Source organism: Pseudoliparis swirei, chromosome 4 (assembly GCF_029220125.1).
Source record: "Pseudoliparis swirei isolate HS2019 ecotype Mariana Trench chromosome 4, NWPU_hadal_v1, whole genome shotgun sequence".
In the NCBI taxonomy this organism is placed as follows: Eukaryota; Metazoa; Chordata; class Actinopteri; order Perciformes; family Liparidae; genus Pseudoliparis; species Pseudoliparis swirei.
In genome coordinates this window covers 24839593-24857882 of record NC_079391.1, presented here as the reverse complement: position 1 = coordinate 24857882, position 18290 = coordinate 24839593, and the positions used below count along the sequence as shown (strand labels likewise).

At 42.5% G+C, this 18290-nt stretch overlaps 1 protein-coding gene across 2 annotated transcripts in view; it reads right to left on the bottom strand.

Moving 5' to 3' along the window:
* Positions 1-1413: 1413 nt before the first annotated feature.
* cdh8 (cadherin 8) overlaps positions 1414-18290 on the bottom strand; it is a 101745-nt gene continuing 84868 nt past the window's right edge. The window contains exons 7-11 of one of the 2 annotated variants that reach the window (XM_056413038.1): positions 11113-11249; positions 8234-8355; positions 7422-7539; positions 3781-4032; positions 1414-3589 (exon numbers count right to left, since the gene is read on the bottom strand). In XM_056413038.1, coding sequence (XP_056269013.1) covers positions 3096-3589; positions 3781-4032; positions 7422-7539; positions 8234-8355; positions 11113-11249 — 1123 coding nt within the window. In that variant the 3' untranslated portion in view covers positions 1414-3095. The remainder of the gene's footprint in view (positions 3590-3780; positions 4033-7421; positions 7540-8233; positions 8356-11112; positions 11250-18290) is intronic. The other variant, XM_056413039.1, reaches the window with a different exon arrangement.

Sequence of the window (18290 nt, the reverse complement as noted above, 5' to 3'; positions counted from 1 at the left end):
GCTTTTATAGCAGTCAAGGAGCACATGGCCGGAATATGCCAGGTGACTAAGCGACCAACAGTCCGAGACATATAACGATCGCGGTTTTATTTTGTCTTCATGACACTGTTTTTGACGACGCAGAACCCTGCAAGAAATATATTTTTGAAATTCAGCACAGCTTTCCTTATATTTTGTCCATGCATGGATTACGGAACAGGCCCCAAAGTGCCCTTGTTATTCACATGAAACGTGAAAATGTCACTCAAAAGAGACATATAGAAACCAGGAACAGACTTAATATGACAAAACAAGAAAGGGATAAAACAACCACGGACAAAAATACCCTAAAAAATAACAACCAACACAAATACAAAGTGACACAAAACGACCCCTGACGCATAATCTGGGCACAAAGTGGTACATGGGAAAAAGGTGTTCTTTTTAATCTATTCTTAATTAGTGTTTTTGGCCCGACAAGCAGAATTGGAGAAGTGAGTCTAACTTTTGAAAGGCTAAACGCATCACATATGGATTGAACCAAATATCTGCATCACGCTGCATCTTCGAAACTAGACATTTCCACAACTCTATTAATCTGGCATCCAATGCGGCAGCTTTGTTGTGTTACTGTAGGTAATAATCATCATATATGACGATTAGGGCCCAACAGCATGGAATAGTGCATTAATAGTCTGATCATGTCAAATCTGATATTGTTTTTCTTTTTAAATAACTGCCTATGTCTATCCATGAAATAAATTGATACATAAATTGATACATAAAACAATATTTCTTTTGATTCTGGTTGCTGCGATGAGGTGCGTGACAAAGGAGGTGAAGAAGAGGAGAGTATCAGATAGACAGCAATTTAAAACAAGTATTCCATCTTTCTATATTAAACAACATATTGGCAACATACAATCTATAATAAAATTGCTTTATCAACTTCAAGGCTTTTATGTTTTAAAGCAAGTCTACACACCTGACCAGACTCTTTTGGTCGAGGACAGTATCTGATATTAATTTTAATAACTCAAACATGAACTTGAAACTTGAAAATAGTGCAATCATTGGGTACAAATCGAAAGACTTTTGGGCTAGTTTAAGACCCCAAAGATTGAAGATTCTTACCACGCCTCTTATCGAACATAACCAGGACTTAGAGAGTAAACTCACGACTCTTTAATGGGATACTCGGGTAATTTACAGTAGAATTGTACAAGACAAGACGCAGATTAACAAAGGTCAAAACCAAATTCCTCGATGTTTTGTCCCTATGAGACAAGGGACAAAATCACTGCAACCAAAATGTCCTATAATGCAACCAAAAGCGTCTTTTGTTAGTCCTCCTTATATCTGCGACTTTTCATCCACCAAAACATGTCATCTGCATCAGAAAACCACACCCATTCAGCAATATTTATAAAAATATATTTCACAAAGTAGGAAACAATACAGGGTATTTTAGATTACAGTACAGGGAGTAAATAATTGAACATACACATTTATAAGCATCAAAGCACAGTACAAAATATGATCTGCATGTAGGACTATTCCGTATATATTGTTTAGTCTACCGAGAACTGCCATAATACTGTGTCAGTACAAACTGAGTATGCACGCAGCTGTAGTACCATTGGAAATCTCATTATGTGCAAGAGCTAACGTGCAGAGACAAACCTACCACCTCATTGAAAGCTAATGACGTTAGCAGTAACTCTATGTACAGAATAAGTCTTTTTTTTTTATTGATATCATACAGTGTAAGCACAATATGCACATGGTTTGGATTTGTGTCTTAATTTTTCCTGGGCTAATGCAATCTGCGTATCCTAAATAAGATTTAATGTTTGGAGTGAGCCACATACTCAGGTATCAATTGGACTATTGTGCTCAGACGCTCACTGGCTGTACCTCAGGATAAATTGTGAGATATATTTTACGCAGAATTAGCACGTGTCAGAAAGGTCCCATTCCTGCAGTCCCAATTAATTAGATCATCCGTATTGTTGCAGTTACTTAAGAGCTCTATTATGCTCGCTTATCTAGTCTATAGTATCAATTCCAATAGATGATATGATCTGGCTGCTATGAAATAGTGTTCAAGTGGTAGAAAAAAACGCTGAATGTAAAATAATCTAAACACATTCACTTTAAATTGTCAGCACAGGGAAAGAAAAAGAAAAGATTCAAGAACGGAAATACAGAAAACTCAAAAAACAACGATGATGAATAATCAACACATCTCTTGTCAAAAAAACAAACAGTAGATTACAATTGTATTTAACGTTGCTTCTGTAAAAAGAAGGCCTCAGAGTTTCTACATTTGTCTTTTTTGTCTTCACGTCAGTCTTTTATAGGCTAGTAACACTTGCGACCCACACCTGTAGCGTGTAAATACAAAGAGTTGTATAAAGCAAGCCTCTCTGGGCTTTAGATAGTTTATAAATGTGGCCACCAGAGAACATATCAAATGCTAACAAATTCACCTTAAAGCCAATACTGGTTTGTCTTTTTGCTTTTCTTTTTTTTTCAAACCACACATACATTCATCATTGTAATGTAGACCATATATTGCTTTTTCATTGTCATTTCGTCTCACGACACCGATCAGCTGGCTGGCTTGGGGAGACGTGAAACTAGAGTCCCTCTGCAGCTCCTGAGGTCCAGCGTGCTGCCCATGGAGCATGGAGTGTCCGCTCAAGCTTCAGGGAACCCAACGTTATCCGCGAGTTCCCTTCATCGGGCAACCACCAGCGATCCCAGGGTTTTTCTGCCACTGGCAGTCACAGCAAATGACTAACACCCAAAATACTGCTAGACACTCCACAACGGAATCTAAGATACACTCCACAAGAATCATAGATCTCCTAAGAAAGACATTGTTTGGCTCAACAGTTACAATGCGCTTGACGTAGTGGATGACGACTGCTATACCTCAATCTAACAAGAATACAAAAAGGTGGCCTCCCTTCTTATGAACTGTTTTTTTTACCTTTTTATACTTTTTTGAACACCTGTTTCTAAAAGCCAGCAAACCGCCTAGCGTTTAATACACAAGTATGTGGACGGAAAAGAAATTGGAAAAGTATTGTTTTCTAACGAACCAAAGGTCAGGTCTCGTGGTCGCTCTCGCCCACAGAGTAGAGCTCCCCAAGTCTCCTGAAGCGCGGGCCCCACTCTCTGAGATAGTCATAGTTCTGGTCCGAGTCCGACGACGCCGTCTCCAGCGAACTGAGGGACCCGGCAATGGATCCCCGACCCTCGTATCCATAGATCTGGATGGAGTCATAAGGCGGCGCTGTGGGATCATTGTCTGCCTCGTGGAGCCGCACGTTGATGAATTCGTCGACGTCCACGCCGTTCGGGCCGGAGTGTTGCCCCGCCCGCGGCATGAACTGCAGGTCGGGCTTGATGTCCTTGCGCGGCAGGTAGCCGCTGATGCCATCCGGGTTCTGCAGCGTGGCGATGTCGAAGGCCTCCGTGTCCTCCTCGCCGCCTCCTTCATCATCATAGCGGATAATATTTTCCCTTACGTCCTCGTCATCTTTTATAATCAGAGGCTCATTCTTGTTTCTCCTCAGGGTCACAAAAAGTACTACTATTACTGTCAGAAAGATAGATGGAAAGAAAAAAGGAAGAAAGAAGAAGAAGTCTCGGTCAAGCTTTTGACAAGGCGATATTTCGCTCGTACAAGCAGATCATTCTTTGAGGTGAGAGATAACAAAAAGGCTGAATATACATCTCTGAAACCAATTCACGGAAATAATACCGCAATGCAAAAAAGAAATACCTCACCTAATAGCAGTATAATGCAGGCCAGGATGGCGATGAGAGCTCCCATGCTAAGACCGATGGGTAAGACGTAGGCCTCCACGTTGCAGGACTGAACAATGCCATCCTTACTGCACCCGCACACTCGGATGGTCAAGGTGTTGGTGCTGCTCATCGGCGGGCTCCCGTTGTCCGTCACAATGATTGGCAGGAAGTACATCTCCTGTTTCTGTCGCCGGAAGGTATCGTGCTTGGCCAACACACTGATTGAATTGTCTGTCAGAGAGAGAAAGAGGTAAAGCCAGAGATGATATTGTGTATTGTGAGAATGTCTTTATTATTCATGGTAGGCGCAGTTCTATTATTCTATCGGGTGAAGATCGGTGCAGCATGCTGGTAAACTCATTTCAAATCAATTGTCACCCGCCTCTCTCATCCTCACATTCCAGTGCCGAAGATGAGTTCCAGCCACCTTCCTATTTTGCTTTTTTTTCTTCTTCATAGTCCGATTTGGGAATTCTGAAGGAAGGCGAGCCCAAGTCTTTTGACCCCCCCCCACACACACACACTCTTTGAAAAGCCAAAGGAATGAAGGCACCGCGGCAGGCGACACTGACTTAGAAGATGACACATGTTGAACCAGAAAGGTGCCAGCTGCCCTTTGATGACACTTCTGTGAAGCTGTCTGCTCATTAGCTGGCTCTCCTTACCCTGCTCACATTATCAAGCACTCACATCCACACAAGAATCTACTCCCGCTGATCTCGTAGAAAACGTACAAGACTCCCGATGGTCTAACCTTTGCCTCTGCTTGAGGGGGCACCGAGGAGGAGGGAGGGGACCAAACAGATCTGGTGATGTAGTGCGAATGGCCACGTTGACAGAGCAAACTTAATCACAGTATGGGACGCTTCATGATGGAAGTATTTGCTCTGCACGATCTGTAATTCATGTGAGCATATGGTCAGATTTATTTTCTTGAATGCTGCCACAAAGTGGATGGCTCTGCTTTGTGAGTACCGACATGTCCCGTTTCATGTGGATCATTTGGCAGAATATCTAAGATACTGTAATAAACCATTAGAGCTTGTGCTTGTATAAAGGTCATTTTCATTTTCTTGGTGACTATTGATGTTAAAAATAGAAAATGTCCTGCCTGTCACTTCATCTGCAAAAAAATTAATCTGCTTCTCAAAGAGAACATGAGCTGTACCGATGTACTCTCTTTTTTCCTTTTCTTTTTGACATATTAAGACCCATTAAAAGTTCTTCATCTCCCGTCTGAAAGATTCAGATGAATAAAAAAAAAAAAATGTTTGCACTTTCTATATTAATCATCACCATAACAAAAGAAAAATCTTTCTCGAATAAATTTTTCGCGATAAATAACTTAATATGTGGGAGGTTTCCAAATGACGGCAGTGACAGCAGAAGTGAGGCACACAGCACATTCATGAAGACCAAGCCAGTACCAGGAAGAAGAAGAATTCTGATCCCACCGATCAACGAACCTTCTCCAAACGCACAAGTGTGTCGGACTTCTTCACACTACAGTGGATTTGAATGGACTGTTGGACAGAATGTGTTTTTTGTGCATATTTAATTATACTTGTAAATAGAGCAGTGTTGCACGTGCAACACCGACATTAAATAATTGGTCGCTATTTAATTATTCATAACACATTCAACCTTCTCAAAACTGTACACTAATATAAGCATGTATAAGGGTAAAAAATGACGAGATTGCTTTTATTCATTATTTCCTTTAGCCTCCAACTGTTCCAGCAGAGGCACTGACACAATGAAAGCACACCAGCTTGAATATATCGCACATGCAATAAGAACATCGTTATCTTGGTAGAAGTATTCAAGAAAAAGGACGACAATTATTAATATCTAAACTGACATTTGGCAGGTAGTTGTTTTTTAGGCTGTTCAGTGTGCTTCATTTTGCTGGATAATTAGCCTGCACAGTCAGCAATCATTAGCGAGCACTTTTCCCCAATGTGGATGTTTGTCTCGTAGCTCCTTCACGAGACACGTTTCCATGATTGAAGGGGGAGAATTGACACAAAGCTGGTTCAGCTGGAGCTCAAAATGTGTCAATGTAACTTTTACTAAACAGCAGACACCGTGCGAACAAGTGATGCTCATAGGGTGCTGCTAAAGGCTAAAACATTAGCCTCAGTAGAAAGGAGTGCCAAACTAAAGTTTGCGAACATTAGCCGCCACAAGTTAGGCCGCATCTGCTTTGTGTTGCTCAGGAGATTAACTTCAGAAAAAAGACTACGTATCAGCAGCATGTCATTCTTGCCAGGCGAGGTGAATGTATGTTGTCTCTTACCAAGTCTGGGCCGCTCTGCTCTGTTGCAGAGTGGTCAGAGTGCTCAATATCGTGTCTACAGCTGGTGCGAACGTCAGCCATCTTCCTCGGTGTGGGCAGCCCTTAACCTCTTCATGTGCAATCCCGACAATTAGAACCATCAACGCACACGAAAGCGAGACACCGAGGCTCACAGGAGCCCGGCGCTCTACACTCAAGTGTCTCCCACAGCTGCGGATTCGGATAGAAATAGTCATTGAAAGGGATGCGGTGCAAAGGGGCTCCTTTTCTCTGTTTAGAATGTGCAATGCCACAGCCAAGTGGTCGTTGCTGTTTGTATGATACAGAGAGTGAACCATAACACATGTTTACTGTGGTTTCAGACACATGAGAAGAAATGCGAGCTTTAATTTTTTTTGCTTTAAGTGGTGAAACATTTCTAGCGAGGTGTTCTATCTGTTACATCATCTTAAGAATCTAGCAAATTTCTTCTTCACAAAAGGGCAGGGTTCAGGAACCTGAACGTTTAATACACTTTGAGGTTGATCCGCTCTTAATACGGAGTACTTTGCAGCAAGCCGTAGCCTGTTAAACTGCCCTTCTTTTTGACTTTCCATTTTCAGACAGGGTTATTGTGCATGTGTGATAGACAAAAAAAAGGTTAATTTTCCTTTTCTACTTCCATTGTTACTGCTTAATGTGTCACTGCCTGTAATTATTCCACTTCCTTTACCGTTAACGTACCTATTTCAGAATTAAAAGGTTTTTGTATGTTTGTCAAAAGACCAGCTTGTCCATTTGATGACTTGATTTTCATAGACAATTGCAGTAGGTTAGCCTCCAGTCTCAGCATCGAAACAGAAGGCGAGTGCCATATGAAGATTATTTGCCCCGAGCTGAAAACATGACACAATGTCATCGTGAACACAGCCGGTTATGGAGAAGAGGCAGGAGAAAGGGAATGGAACGAAGACAAACGGGCATATAAACCAATTTGAGTATTTAGCAAATAAATTCAGCACCATCTGTCGCGCTGCAACGCAGCTCCTAGGACGTCACCCTACATTGAGCTACAAGACTACCAGGGAAAAGCCATTTGGATCCCATTCATTTAGTTTCTTTCAAAACGCACTGGGGAGTAAAAAAGAAGCTGGTGTCCACACAATTTCACATCTGCTAATTGTGAGCCACACTGATCCACCAGATTTCATCTCGAGCACGGCTAACACGACCGGGTTGGAGATTAGACTGGAAAGCCATTGGAGAAATGTACAGAAACTTCAATCATTCTGCCGAAAAAGAAAAAGACAAAAAATTCTCTGCGATTCCTTTTGTTGCTCACCTTGGTTGTTCTTGATGGTGAAATTGGGGTTGTTAAGCATCTCCGGAATGAGACGATAGTCAAAGTAGTGGCCCTGGATTGGGTCATCTTTGTCCACCGCGCTGACAGTCTGGATCACCTGCGTTGAGAGATGAGGAGATGTACAGTGGACGGCTCAACGTCATTAGAGGAGTCAGCCTATTTATTATTCTGTTTTTCCCGCCGCATATTGCCTCAGTCTAATACTGGCTGGATCACGCCTGATGAACTATATGCCCTATTCATTCCTTGAGTTTGAGATTATTATCAATGAGGTCCTGTCTAGTCTGGCACACTTTCCGGCTACTGGCTCTATCTGTTAATCTGTCATCATAGGTTTTATCGTGCCGTACGTCTTATGATTGATTGGGAATTAGAATGCTAGCCCTTCAGGACCGTTTGCCATTTTTTTTGCGGCTCCAGTTTTTCCTTTCAATAGAGCTCCCTATTGTCCGTACACAGATCCCCTGAATGAGGTCGATTGATGAGAAGGAGAATGCTAAGTACTTGTCCAGATATGTTGGCTGGGGGGAGGCATTGAGCCATCTGGAGGAGGACATGAAAGACAGTCTTGAATTATGATCCACTCTGATCAATCCTGACTGCTCTCATTTCCCCTCTGCTACACGCACACACTGTGTCAAGGGAGGGCTTTTGTAGGGGGGTTTGGGGGGGGGGGGCTGTACTCCCACCTCTGTGGTTAAAAAATAAACCATAATTCACTGTGGCCAATCATTACAGGAGGGAGAGGGGGGATGTAGGGGGTGTTGATGAATGAAATTGTGTTTCTTTACCTGTCCAGGTTTTCCATTTTCACACAGGAAGGCCTCATATTCGGTTGCAAATTCAGGGGCATTGTCATTAATGTCCATCACTCTGATGGCCACAATGGCTCTCGATATCTGACTGTGGTTTCCTAGTGTGAAGTAGTGAGATAGATAGATAGATATATAGATAGATAAAGGAGATGCATAAAAAATATTATCAGCAACATATAAACTACCAACAATAACAAGGTTACACATGATATTCCAGGTAAATTCTTTGACTTAGTTTACATTTCCCTTATTTTTGGATTCCCTGAGCTGATGGAAGGACAGATGATAAGCCACATCAATCTACATTTCAGCTGGTATCAGCAATGCGAAACCGAATTCCAGGCAACAGAGGAGAAGAAAAAGAAGTAATCCCATTCATTGCTTTTGAAAATCCCCTGTGCACTTTAATGTTTAAAACATGAGTGCTAAAATATGCATAATAATGAGTCATTGGTAACTGAAGTCTAAAAAGACAATAAAAGGCAGTTTAATTAGATTATATTTTGATTGAAATTATTCATCACTGGTAATTGACAGTCCGTTTTGAGTGTCCCCATCACCGGTTGTATTTATTAATCAATTGTGCAAACAGCAACTTTTAAGGCAATTATGTATTATTGTGGAACGAGAGTCAGCGTGGACAATGAGACTGGTGTGTTGTCTATTCTATTGATTTATTTATTGTTTGTTTACGTAGGACTGGGTCCAACTGTCACCTTAAAAGATGAATGAATGGCCAATAGCAAGTGAAGACTTAGAGTTTTTGTCATTTAATCGAAAAGGCTTTTTCAATCATAGTAACTATTCAAATGTTTGGTTTAAAAATGGTTTAAAAGAAGAGCGGCCACTGCACTTACAAGATAATGGAAAACTGAATTTGCCTTAATTTCCCAAGACTCTCGGGCCAATTGCTTGAAAGACATGTTTATTAAATCTATAATACAATGTAGTGTAACCGGAGCACAAGTGATTTAAAAGGAGGCTTAAAGTCAGCATATAATAATTAATCTTATTAAGGAAGTACATATGTAAAGCTAACATTAGCTACTATACAGAAGGCTATTTACCATACCAGAGGATATGATAAACCAGTCGGTAGATTGCATTTTGCCATTGTTTGTTTCTGCAAACCGTGAAATGAGTTGCACGTCTACATTTATAAACCAAAAATATATCTTTTATTCTATATCACCCAAATGTCATACTTGCAGAAACACACAATGTTACGTGATCAACGTGAAACGATTGGATCGGTTAAATCTACTTGGTTAAGGTTCAAAAGAAAATTGTGGTTTACGGTAAAATGATAAGATTCCTACTTTATGTCACAGCCATAACAATGTTACTATTGTAAATAAACAACATTGATTCCACATTGAACATTTACGTGTTTTCTTCCTGGTCACTGGGCTGCATGTGAAGCTGCAGTAGAGCGTCATGGAATGAATTAGGCTGCTTATTGCCAATGAATATAACTTTTCATAATTTTTGAAGCTTTTATTCTTTTCTATCTGAAATGAAACAGACACCAAGCTGAGGGCAGAATGAATGAATAAATCAAGGACACCAGACGAGCTGGGAGATGAGTTGAGGAAGAGGTAAGCAGTGAGGAGAGGACATTGACAGTCTGATAGACAGTGATAGATGGATTAGGGCACAGGAAGAGAGGTGGACAGAACCCCCCTTTCAAAAGTGACTTTCGCCCAGCAGCAGACTGGGAATAGAGTCTGATTAGTCAGATGTCAACTGGTGCAAGGCGGCAGAACACGCCTCCATTTGGGTGGCAAATGGCATCCGGATAGAAGTGGAAACAGATCTATTCCTCTTCACGCCAGAGCAGACACCGGCTTCCCTCCCATCCGTGAAGAGGAGCAAAACTGCCATATTTATTTGGCAAATTCCTATTAGGTGTTCTGAGAGATGCCACTATCTAGAGCCACAGTTACTTTGCCAGGAGGCATGAACACGCTTTAAATGTGCCGGTGCAAGAAATGACAAGGCAACCGGCTTATCAAATGAGACACATTCAATTCCTCCACCGGGCTGCTGCGATGGCGGGATTTTTCTGTGCTGCACGGCCAAAACATTCCAACAGCGTTTGGGCTTTCATTTACTCCGACAACTAATGTGTGTTTCCTTTGATTAAGGGAAGAAAGGGACGGAGGGAGAAGGAGAGCGGGATGGATAAAGGAATAAGATGGGGGGGGATACAAGATACAAGCTGTGTACATTTCTATTCCAGTAGCTTTAAGGGGTACATTAAGCTTTATCACAACATACAGCCCCCTTGAAACAATCTGTATGCAAATAGACCCTTACGTATGGTTTGAGCTGTTCGCAGCTCTGCCGGCAAGATTTTCGACGTAGTCAGTGAGTTTTGCGGTTCGCAGATGTTCTTTAATCTGTAACGGATGCTGGCGTTGGAGCAATCCACTCTGGAGCTTGTCTTTAAAACTGTTTATTTGATACGTCTTAATGTTCTCGCACTTCCACAAATTGACTACTGAGCTGTTTAATTCAATCAAAACTCAGCAAATTAACGTATTTAATGCCTCCGCCGATTCAAATGCTAATTGTTTGTGCCGCACTCTCGGAGCGATTAAAAGCGCCGGTTTACGAAGCGCCATTCTGTTGAACAGTGGATTGTTTGTAGCAGGTCAGTGACTCCTTTGACTGAGACAACACAAAGTCGTTGAGAAGAAGGAGACACTGTACGTGACTCCCAACACTTCCCCCGTTTTTAAAGAACGTGCATGCCAATGAATGTCTAATAGTATGATCAAAATCTGTACATTGCGATGCACGAGCTGCCGCGCTCACGGCGGGGGGCAGCAGAGTAAGGAGAGGTCACTTACTGACTTCTGTGGCAGTCACCGTGATGTTGTGCCACATGTCCGTCTCCCGGTCCAGCGGCTTGGCCAGCGTTATCTTCCCGTTGTCCACGTTGATGTTGAACTGCCTCTCCAGGTCCGTGTGCCGATCGATGAAGTACCTGCGAGGACAATCTATCGTCAGAAATCTGAGCCGAGCCTCTTTAACGACCCACCGATGCAGCATTTTTAGCAACCCTTTGAGTCTTGCCGTCTCACTCAACCGCCAAGAGATACCTGTAGATTGATGCAGAGTAAAAACCTGTCGGGAATCAATAATCATCTGAGGCACAATTACAGCGTTCACACGAGCAGCAGAGTGGGGAATTAAAGCCTCGTAAGGTCCAAGAAGATCAAAGCTCCTGTGGAAAAATAACGACCATTCGCACGTGTCGTGTCAGGGTAAGAGATTTGGGATCTGTCAACACTCAATGGCCCCCGAAGGCGTTGCATTAATGAGTTAGGACAGCACTGTGTCGCACGGGAGCTGTAACAACAGAGGATGGGAGGGGACAGTGGATGTGATGGAGATCAACCAATGAGCTTTCTCTTATGTATGACCTTGTCTGACCTCAGGCAACATCATTTTGTTTGCCTTTTCAAACCTCTTGCAGCTTTTGGGTCCTTGTCAATGAAGCAGCTCACATACAAATTGAATCAAACCCAAAGCACAGATTTGTGAAGCGTTCTTCCTGCCTGTTACACACTGACTGTTTGAGACGCGTACAGTGTTAAGTATACAGCGGCAAGACATAAAAAGAGAGAAGAAAACTCCAGCGGCGGGTATGAAATTAGAGTGCACATAAAATAGAATATGTTGACGCTGTGAAATTGCTTTATCAAGTAGCAGCATGCGCAGCGCCAATCCTTGGGACGAGCCCACACAAGAATGACTAAAATAAGAGTTCTGTCATTATGGGTCATCTTGGCTTTCACACGTTGGAGTCGCCATTGATGCGTGACTGCCATAAACATCCCACTCCCCTCAAACACTGGGCCGAAGTGAGCACATTACCCCCCCCCCCCCCCAACACCCCACCTCCACGCCCCTTCACCAACAACCAGGAAGTTGTTTCTCCCTTTCTTTTCCATCCAGCTGGGTCTCTTTCTAATCCAAACACTTGCAGACCCCTTCTCTACACAGCCACCAGACCCTCCTTCCCTCCCTCCCCCGCTGCCTCGCTCCCTCCCTTCCTTTCTAACCCTCGGTCCTGCATCGTCTCGCGGTGGAACCGTTCAACCCTGTCGGTGCGGACCTGTTGGCAGGAACCCTGCAGTGTTTCTCTGGGAGACGGAGGGAGGAGAAGAGGGAGGCAGGAAAGGGGGAGGAAGAGATACAGAGGAATGGAAAGATAAAAAGAGCGCCAGAGAAAGACAAAGTCCCAATAACAACAATGTAATATGAAGGAGAGTGCTGCTTATACAAGAACGACAGGAAATTAAATAAATAAAGCACTGGCCCAGATTCCAATTGTTGGGGAGATGTACCGAGCCGTGACATTTCCATTTTTTAGACGAAATGGTGTAAAATCCTCTAGACGCCGGGCTGGGAGAGGTCCATGAGGACCCCCCCCCCCTCCCCACCCCACCCCACCCCACCATCGTTTCTCTTTCTCTCTTCGCCCTGCAGACGCGCAGCACTTTCAAGACAGGCAGACAGCAGCAAACCACCTGGGAGCAGCCTCTCTCCTGCAGACTGAGTGGATCCCAGTCAAACTCTGACAGCCTCACGTGGAATTGGGGAGACAGACCCTGAAATGTTCTGCCACCTGTCACTCAAACTGACAACGTGATGTGAAAAGAATTAAAAGCAAATAAAAAATAAAAAAAAGATATCCAGCGTTCTACGTGTGGTTTTCCTGAATCATGTGAGCATGTGTGCAAATGTGTGCTCCCTCGCTCGTGTATCGTCTCTTTTCAGCCTTGCCTTGCTCTTCCCAGGCCTTTAAAAAACGCCACTGGGCTGACTCCAGTCCAACATCCAGGCTGTCTGTGCCAAATATTAAAAAGCAGTGAGGTGTCCTCACATCTGTCGCAATAGAATATACACTTTTATTAATCCCCAAGGGGAAATTAGTTCTCTGCATTTAACCCATCCTTAGTTATTAAGGAGCAGTGGGCTGCGGTGAAGCGCCCGGGAAGCAACTGGGGGTTCAGCGCCTTGCTCAAGGACACTTCGACTTGCAACTAATGGGGAGAGCGGGGATCGAACCCACAACCCTGCGGTTGTAGGACGGCCCTCTTACCCCACTGAGCTAAAGCCGCCCCAATATCTTCAAACTCAATAATGCTCATCAAAATGCATCAGCAACACAGAGGCTGTCCTGTGCATAACCATGAGCTGTAATCTGTGAGATCATTATTTATTTTTCTACTCATTTGCGCCGCACTGCTTACAGATCACCCATCAATCAAGCCGTGGGTCCAGGACATCTTCTCCGTATGAGTTTCTGTGGGTGGCGATATCTTGTCTCTTTAGCCCCCGGTGGCTGTTGTAAGGTTGTACTAGGTTATTTTGATTCTGCACATGTACATAGAGGAAGTCTTATGTTTTAAATGAATACATATAGAAAGATATTATAAATAGGAAATATTAGGAACAATATCAGGATGAATGTATTGTGAAGCATAAGGGAACGACAGAGTCATGTCTATATGTATGACGCATGGGAATGAATGTTAGTTTATTATTTCAGAGATGTTGCATTAAGTAGATGCCGGTTGGAACCCGAGACGTTGCCTTAATCCGGAGGGTAACATACTGGACTTTTATTGTGAAGGAACTTTTAAGTTAGCTGACCCACCATTTTGATATCTGGCTTTAAGCCAACATGAAAGTGTTGCATGTTTTGAAGAAGAAAGGACTAATCTATGAGGATAGGTGATTGGCTGTTGAAGAATAATATGTTATCTGTAATGGGGAAAAATAGCTCTCTCTTCCTTGACTTTTGTTAGGCAGACCTACTCGCCTTTGTTTTTTGCTTGTAGCCTGTGTGACCAACAGTCAGTTCGGCCCCACGATCGTGAGCTTTAACAGTTTGTTAAACTTCTTGCCATTAAATATTATGAAACTGAACCCATTGCATCCTGATTCTGATTTGCATCGAGCTCGAGACTTCTGAACTCTTTCACTGTCATTCCTCATCTTAAAATGTCATCTGCATAAATCATGCATGTTAAAATTAAGATAGGATTTATCTGTTTCCTGTGAAAAAAAAATACTATTTTGAAAGGACAACAGATGCATGTAAGGAGCAGAAGCTGTAATGAGAACTTTAGTAAGAACCACAGAGGATTCTCATTGTCGGAGAATTAGTCACAAGCGCAAATTGCTTGTGTATTTTCAACCTCAAATCAAACTAAACCACGATTACGTTTATGTGCTGTTGTACGTTAATGTTCTAAATGTAAGGACCTCAGACAAAAGGGTCTTTAATTATTAAAAGGGCACTACACAAAGTTCAGTTCATTATTCATGAGAAACGTATTGCTCGGCTTGTGAAACAGATGTATAATGTCATTTGTTGCTCTGGAGGGAGTCTGAGAAAATAATCTTCATGACGGCATCACGGTCATCAGCTCTCAGGAAAAAAAATGCTGTCAAGTTGCATTTTGGGAAATGTAGGATCCATGTTTTTTCACAAATCCTGACCATATAAGGGATTCAAAGTTAAGTTGCAAAGCACTTTAGTGAGTTCCAAACTTTAAGAAGGTTTAAATACTCATTCATCACTGGAGTAGCAATGTCTTTTGCAAAAGTAGAGGAACATCATTAGCTACTGGTCCTAACAGACCAAGCAAGGCAGTATTTGCAAAACTCCTGAGTTAATGGATTAATGGTGTGTTTTTTCAATGGTTCATTTGTACCAGGGTGAATGTATCTTTTCTTCTTTTACGAGTTACAATGTGGTTCCTTTTTTTTTAGCATTGTGATCAATCAAAGTGATTTTACCGCATCACAGAAAACACAAAGTACTTCAGTGTCCATGAGCCACCGTGCACTCTCATTCTGATGTACAACGGTTGGGCTTGAGCATCCAGGGAAAGATTTCCATGTAAGTGTGTCTTTGTGCTTATTGACACCTGTGGGTGTGTGAGTGTGTGGGGATGTGTGTGTATGAGTGTGTGTTTGTGTGTTTTATCTCCATGTCAGTGTAAATGTGAGTGACTGAGTGCCTGTACAAGCTGAAAGGAGAAGAGGTGACAAGATGGAGACAACTAAAACCTCTGACATCCCTGCTTGTCATTCGGTCAGTACTCCCACAGGGACGACCACAGATGTACAACTCCTGTCTGCAGACCCCTCCACGTTAGCCTTTTTTTTTTTACAGGAAGGTGATTTTCCTTGAGAGTCATAAATAACACAATAGCAAAAGTCCTGCAGAAAAGGCCGTCTTGACATTCAGTGCAGAACAACTTTTTGTACATGACAGTTGGCATTAGCATATGCAGTGTGTTAGCCGACAGCCGCGCTAAGACAACATACGCAGAGGGGCTGCAGTGAGAAGCTTTAAAGAATTCCATTTCAATTTCCCTCAACGATAAAAGATGCAAGAAGAAAAGGAGGGTGAAAACGAACTAGGAATGTGACACCGCTTGTCACGGTATCAATATTTTTGGACTAAAACACACTCTCGATTCTATTCTATAAAATAGCAGTGTGTGTCAGACAGCCATGGTGACTGCCAGATGTCACATTGCTTTTTATTTGTGATCAGTCAGGTAGAAAACGACAGAGCACAGGCCCCAGAGAGAGGCAATACTGGGGGAGCATTTCATGGAGTGCACCTGAAATGTTGTTGGTTGGATGCATTAAGTACAGCTAAGGGGCTGTTTGTCTCCTGAGTGCAGAGGACATGCACACCAGAGCACTTGCCCCGAGTGCTTTCGACTCAGACTGGTTCAGTCTGGTCCAGCTGGAGGGGGGATTGAGACGGAGAGCGATTCTAATCAGAGGGGGGTCGACTGGAGAGCTCGTTCAGATGGTGGTCAGGAGAAAGTCCACACGCTGCTATTACTGCTGCCACCCCTCCACTATAGATCCATCTTCCTTCGCTGACTACTGATGTCGTCTTTCATTTTTTTCGGAGCTCTGTCTCTTACCGACCTTTAAAAGCGAAAGTTTAAGTGTGACACAGAAAGGGAGAGATAAAGAGACTGGAGGGAGGAGGGAAATCATAAATGGATGAGTTTGATTTACGGTGAATACAAGTGTACAGATCAACAGGCCGCATATGCTCACACATTTGCTTTCAAGAATGCTCTCCTTCTCACCAGTTTTCTGGACAAATCTTGAAGACATATACAAAAGGCTTTCAGTGATAACATACTCATGTATACTGACAACAAATTATGCTTCTCTACAAAAATCACTTTTTCCATGTCTTTTACCTTATCTTTATTCACTACATTACCTAATAAATGACCAAAAGACTGATATGAATCAGTGACGTTCAACAGAAAAATAATCAACAGCTATTCTAACAACTGGTTAATTTTTTTTCAAATAAAAAGCTTCTTTACTGATTTACTGATTTTGTAATCAGTTTCACATCACTGCAAACTAAATGTCGTTGAGCTTTGGACTCTTGGGTGTGCAAAACAAAACATTTAACGACGGGTTTTGGATCTTTTAAAGACCAAATGAAAAATCAAGTAATCATGAACATTCATAACAGGGTGATTGCGGTGTGTATGCACTGCGAACAAACCAAGTTTACTTGGCTTATTGTCTGGTGAGGCTTTTGTCTAGAGTTTGCAATATTTAGAATATCCTTCTGACCATGTAAGAGGCATTACTGGTGGCTACAGCCTTCTGTCAGCCAGTGTATATGGAAGGATTAAAATCCCCACACTTTAATCATTGTATCAGCCCAAAGCTCATAGTTTCAGTACAATGCTACATGAAATCTTGGTCTTTGATGAAGCATCATATTACAGTAAGCCCTCAATAATAATAGTGTGCTTCATCTCACCCGCCACAAAGAAAACATTTGACATCTGTGATAGATCACGCTCATCTTGAAGATTAGCAGGGGGGTGGGGGTTGGTGGTAGATAGGAGGGGGCATTTGTACTTTAAATAGTCCCATATTGAGGCAAAGCAACGTGTTGTGACAAAATGCAAACTGGCATGAAAAAGTATGTCTGTGTGTGTGTAATCCTTGAGTAGTTATTTCCCAGACGCTAATCAGTTGGCAGATGATTACCGCAGCATTCTACCGGCCATTTACCGCTTCCTCTTATGTCTCTCGTAAAAAACATAATGGAAAGTTTGAAAAATGAAAGTATTAAATTAATCTCACAGTTCTTGAGCATTTCATCAAAAGGCTCTCTTCTTATTTGGAGCCACGGCAGTCAAACAAAGCCCTTGAGTAACAATCCATTGTCCTGACTTTTCCACAGAATTGTAAAATCGGTGATTAAAAGCGTAATGAACACAGTGAGGGTAAGCGAATGACCTCGGGACAAATAGGAAAGAAAGAGAGAGAGAGAGATAAATAGACTACAAAAAGTTGGGCGACCGAGTGCATAAAGAAAAGCAGCCAATGAGTTAGTCCTTTGTCTGCACTGCATCGCGCTCTAAGCGTCTGACATCGAAGTGCCAAGACAGGATGTTAATATCTGGACAGTGTCATAGCAACAAATGTGAAGAGACCGTGTCAGCAGGGGGCTGCCATCTGCGAGCACCCTCATTCATAATTTAGTGACAATTTCTTTCAATAACGATGCAGGCAAATGACGAGAACGTCGGCAGACATACCCAGCTTTAAATACTGCACATTGGGAGATTATTCACGGTACCAGCCCGGTCGCCAGGAAAAATGTTGGCATTGCACATTTGTTGCAACTCTAATCACAGATGTTTTATTGGCTTAAATTTCATGGATGGTTTTCTTTTTGCATTCAGGCAGAGAAAGTGGCGTAGTATGTTGAGCAGCCTTTATTGAAAGGCATGTGGTAAGTATGAATAGCGAGTTCACTAATGGTGTGTGGATGTCAGGGTGGTGCGGGATAAGGGAAATAACACAGGACTTTCACCCAGCAGACCGCTACTTGGGTCTCCAAAAGTGAAACCACAAAGTTAATGTTGAGTTTCGACTTGTTCCATAACATTGTCACGCCTGTTCTTTAAGCAATTATTGAAGCACAATCCAATAGCTT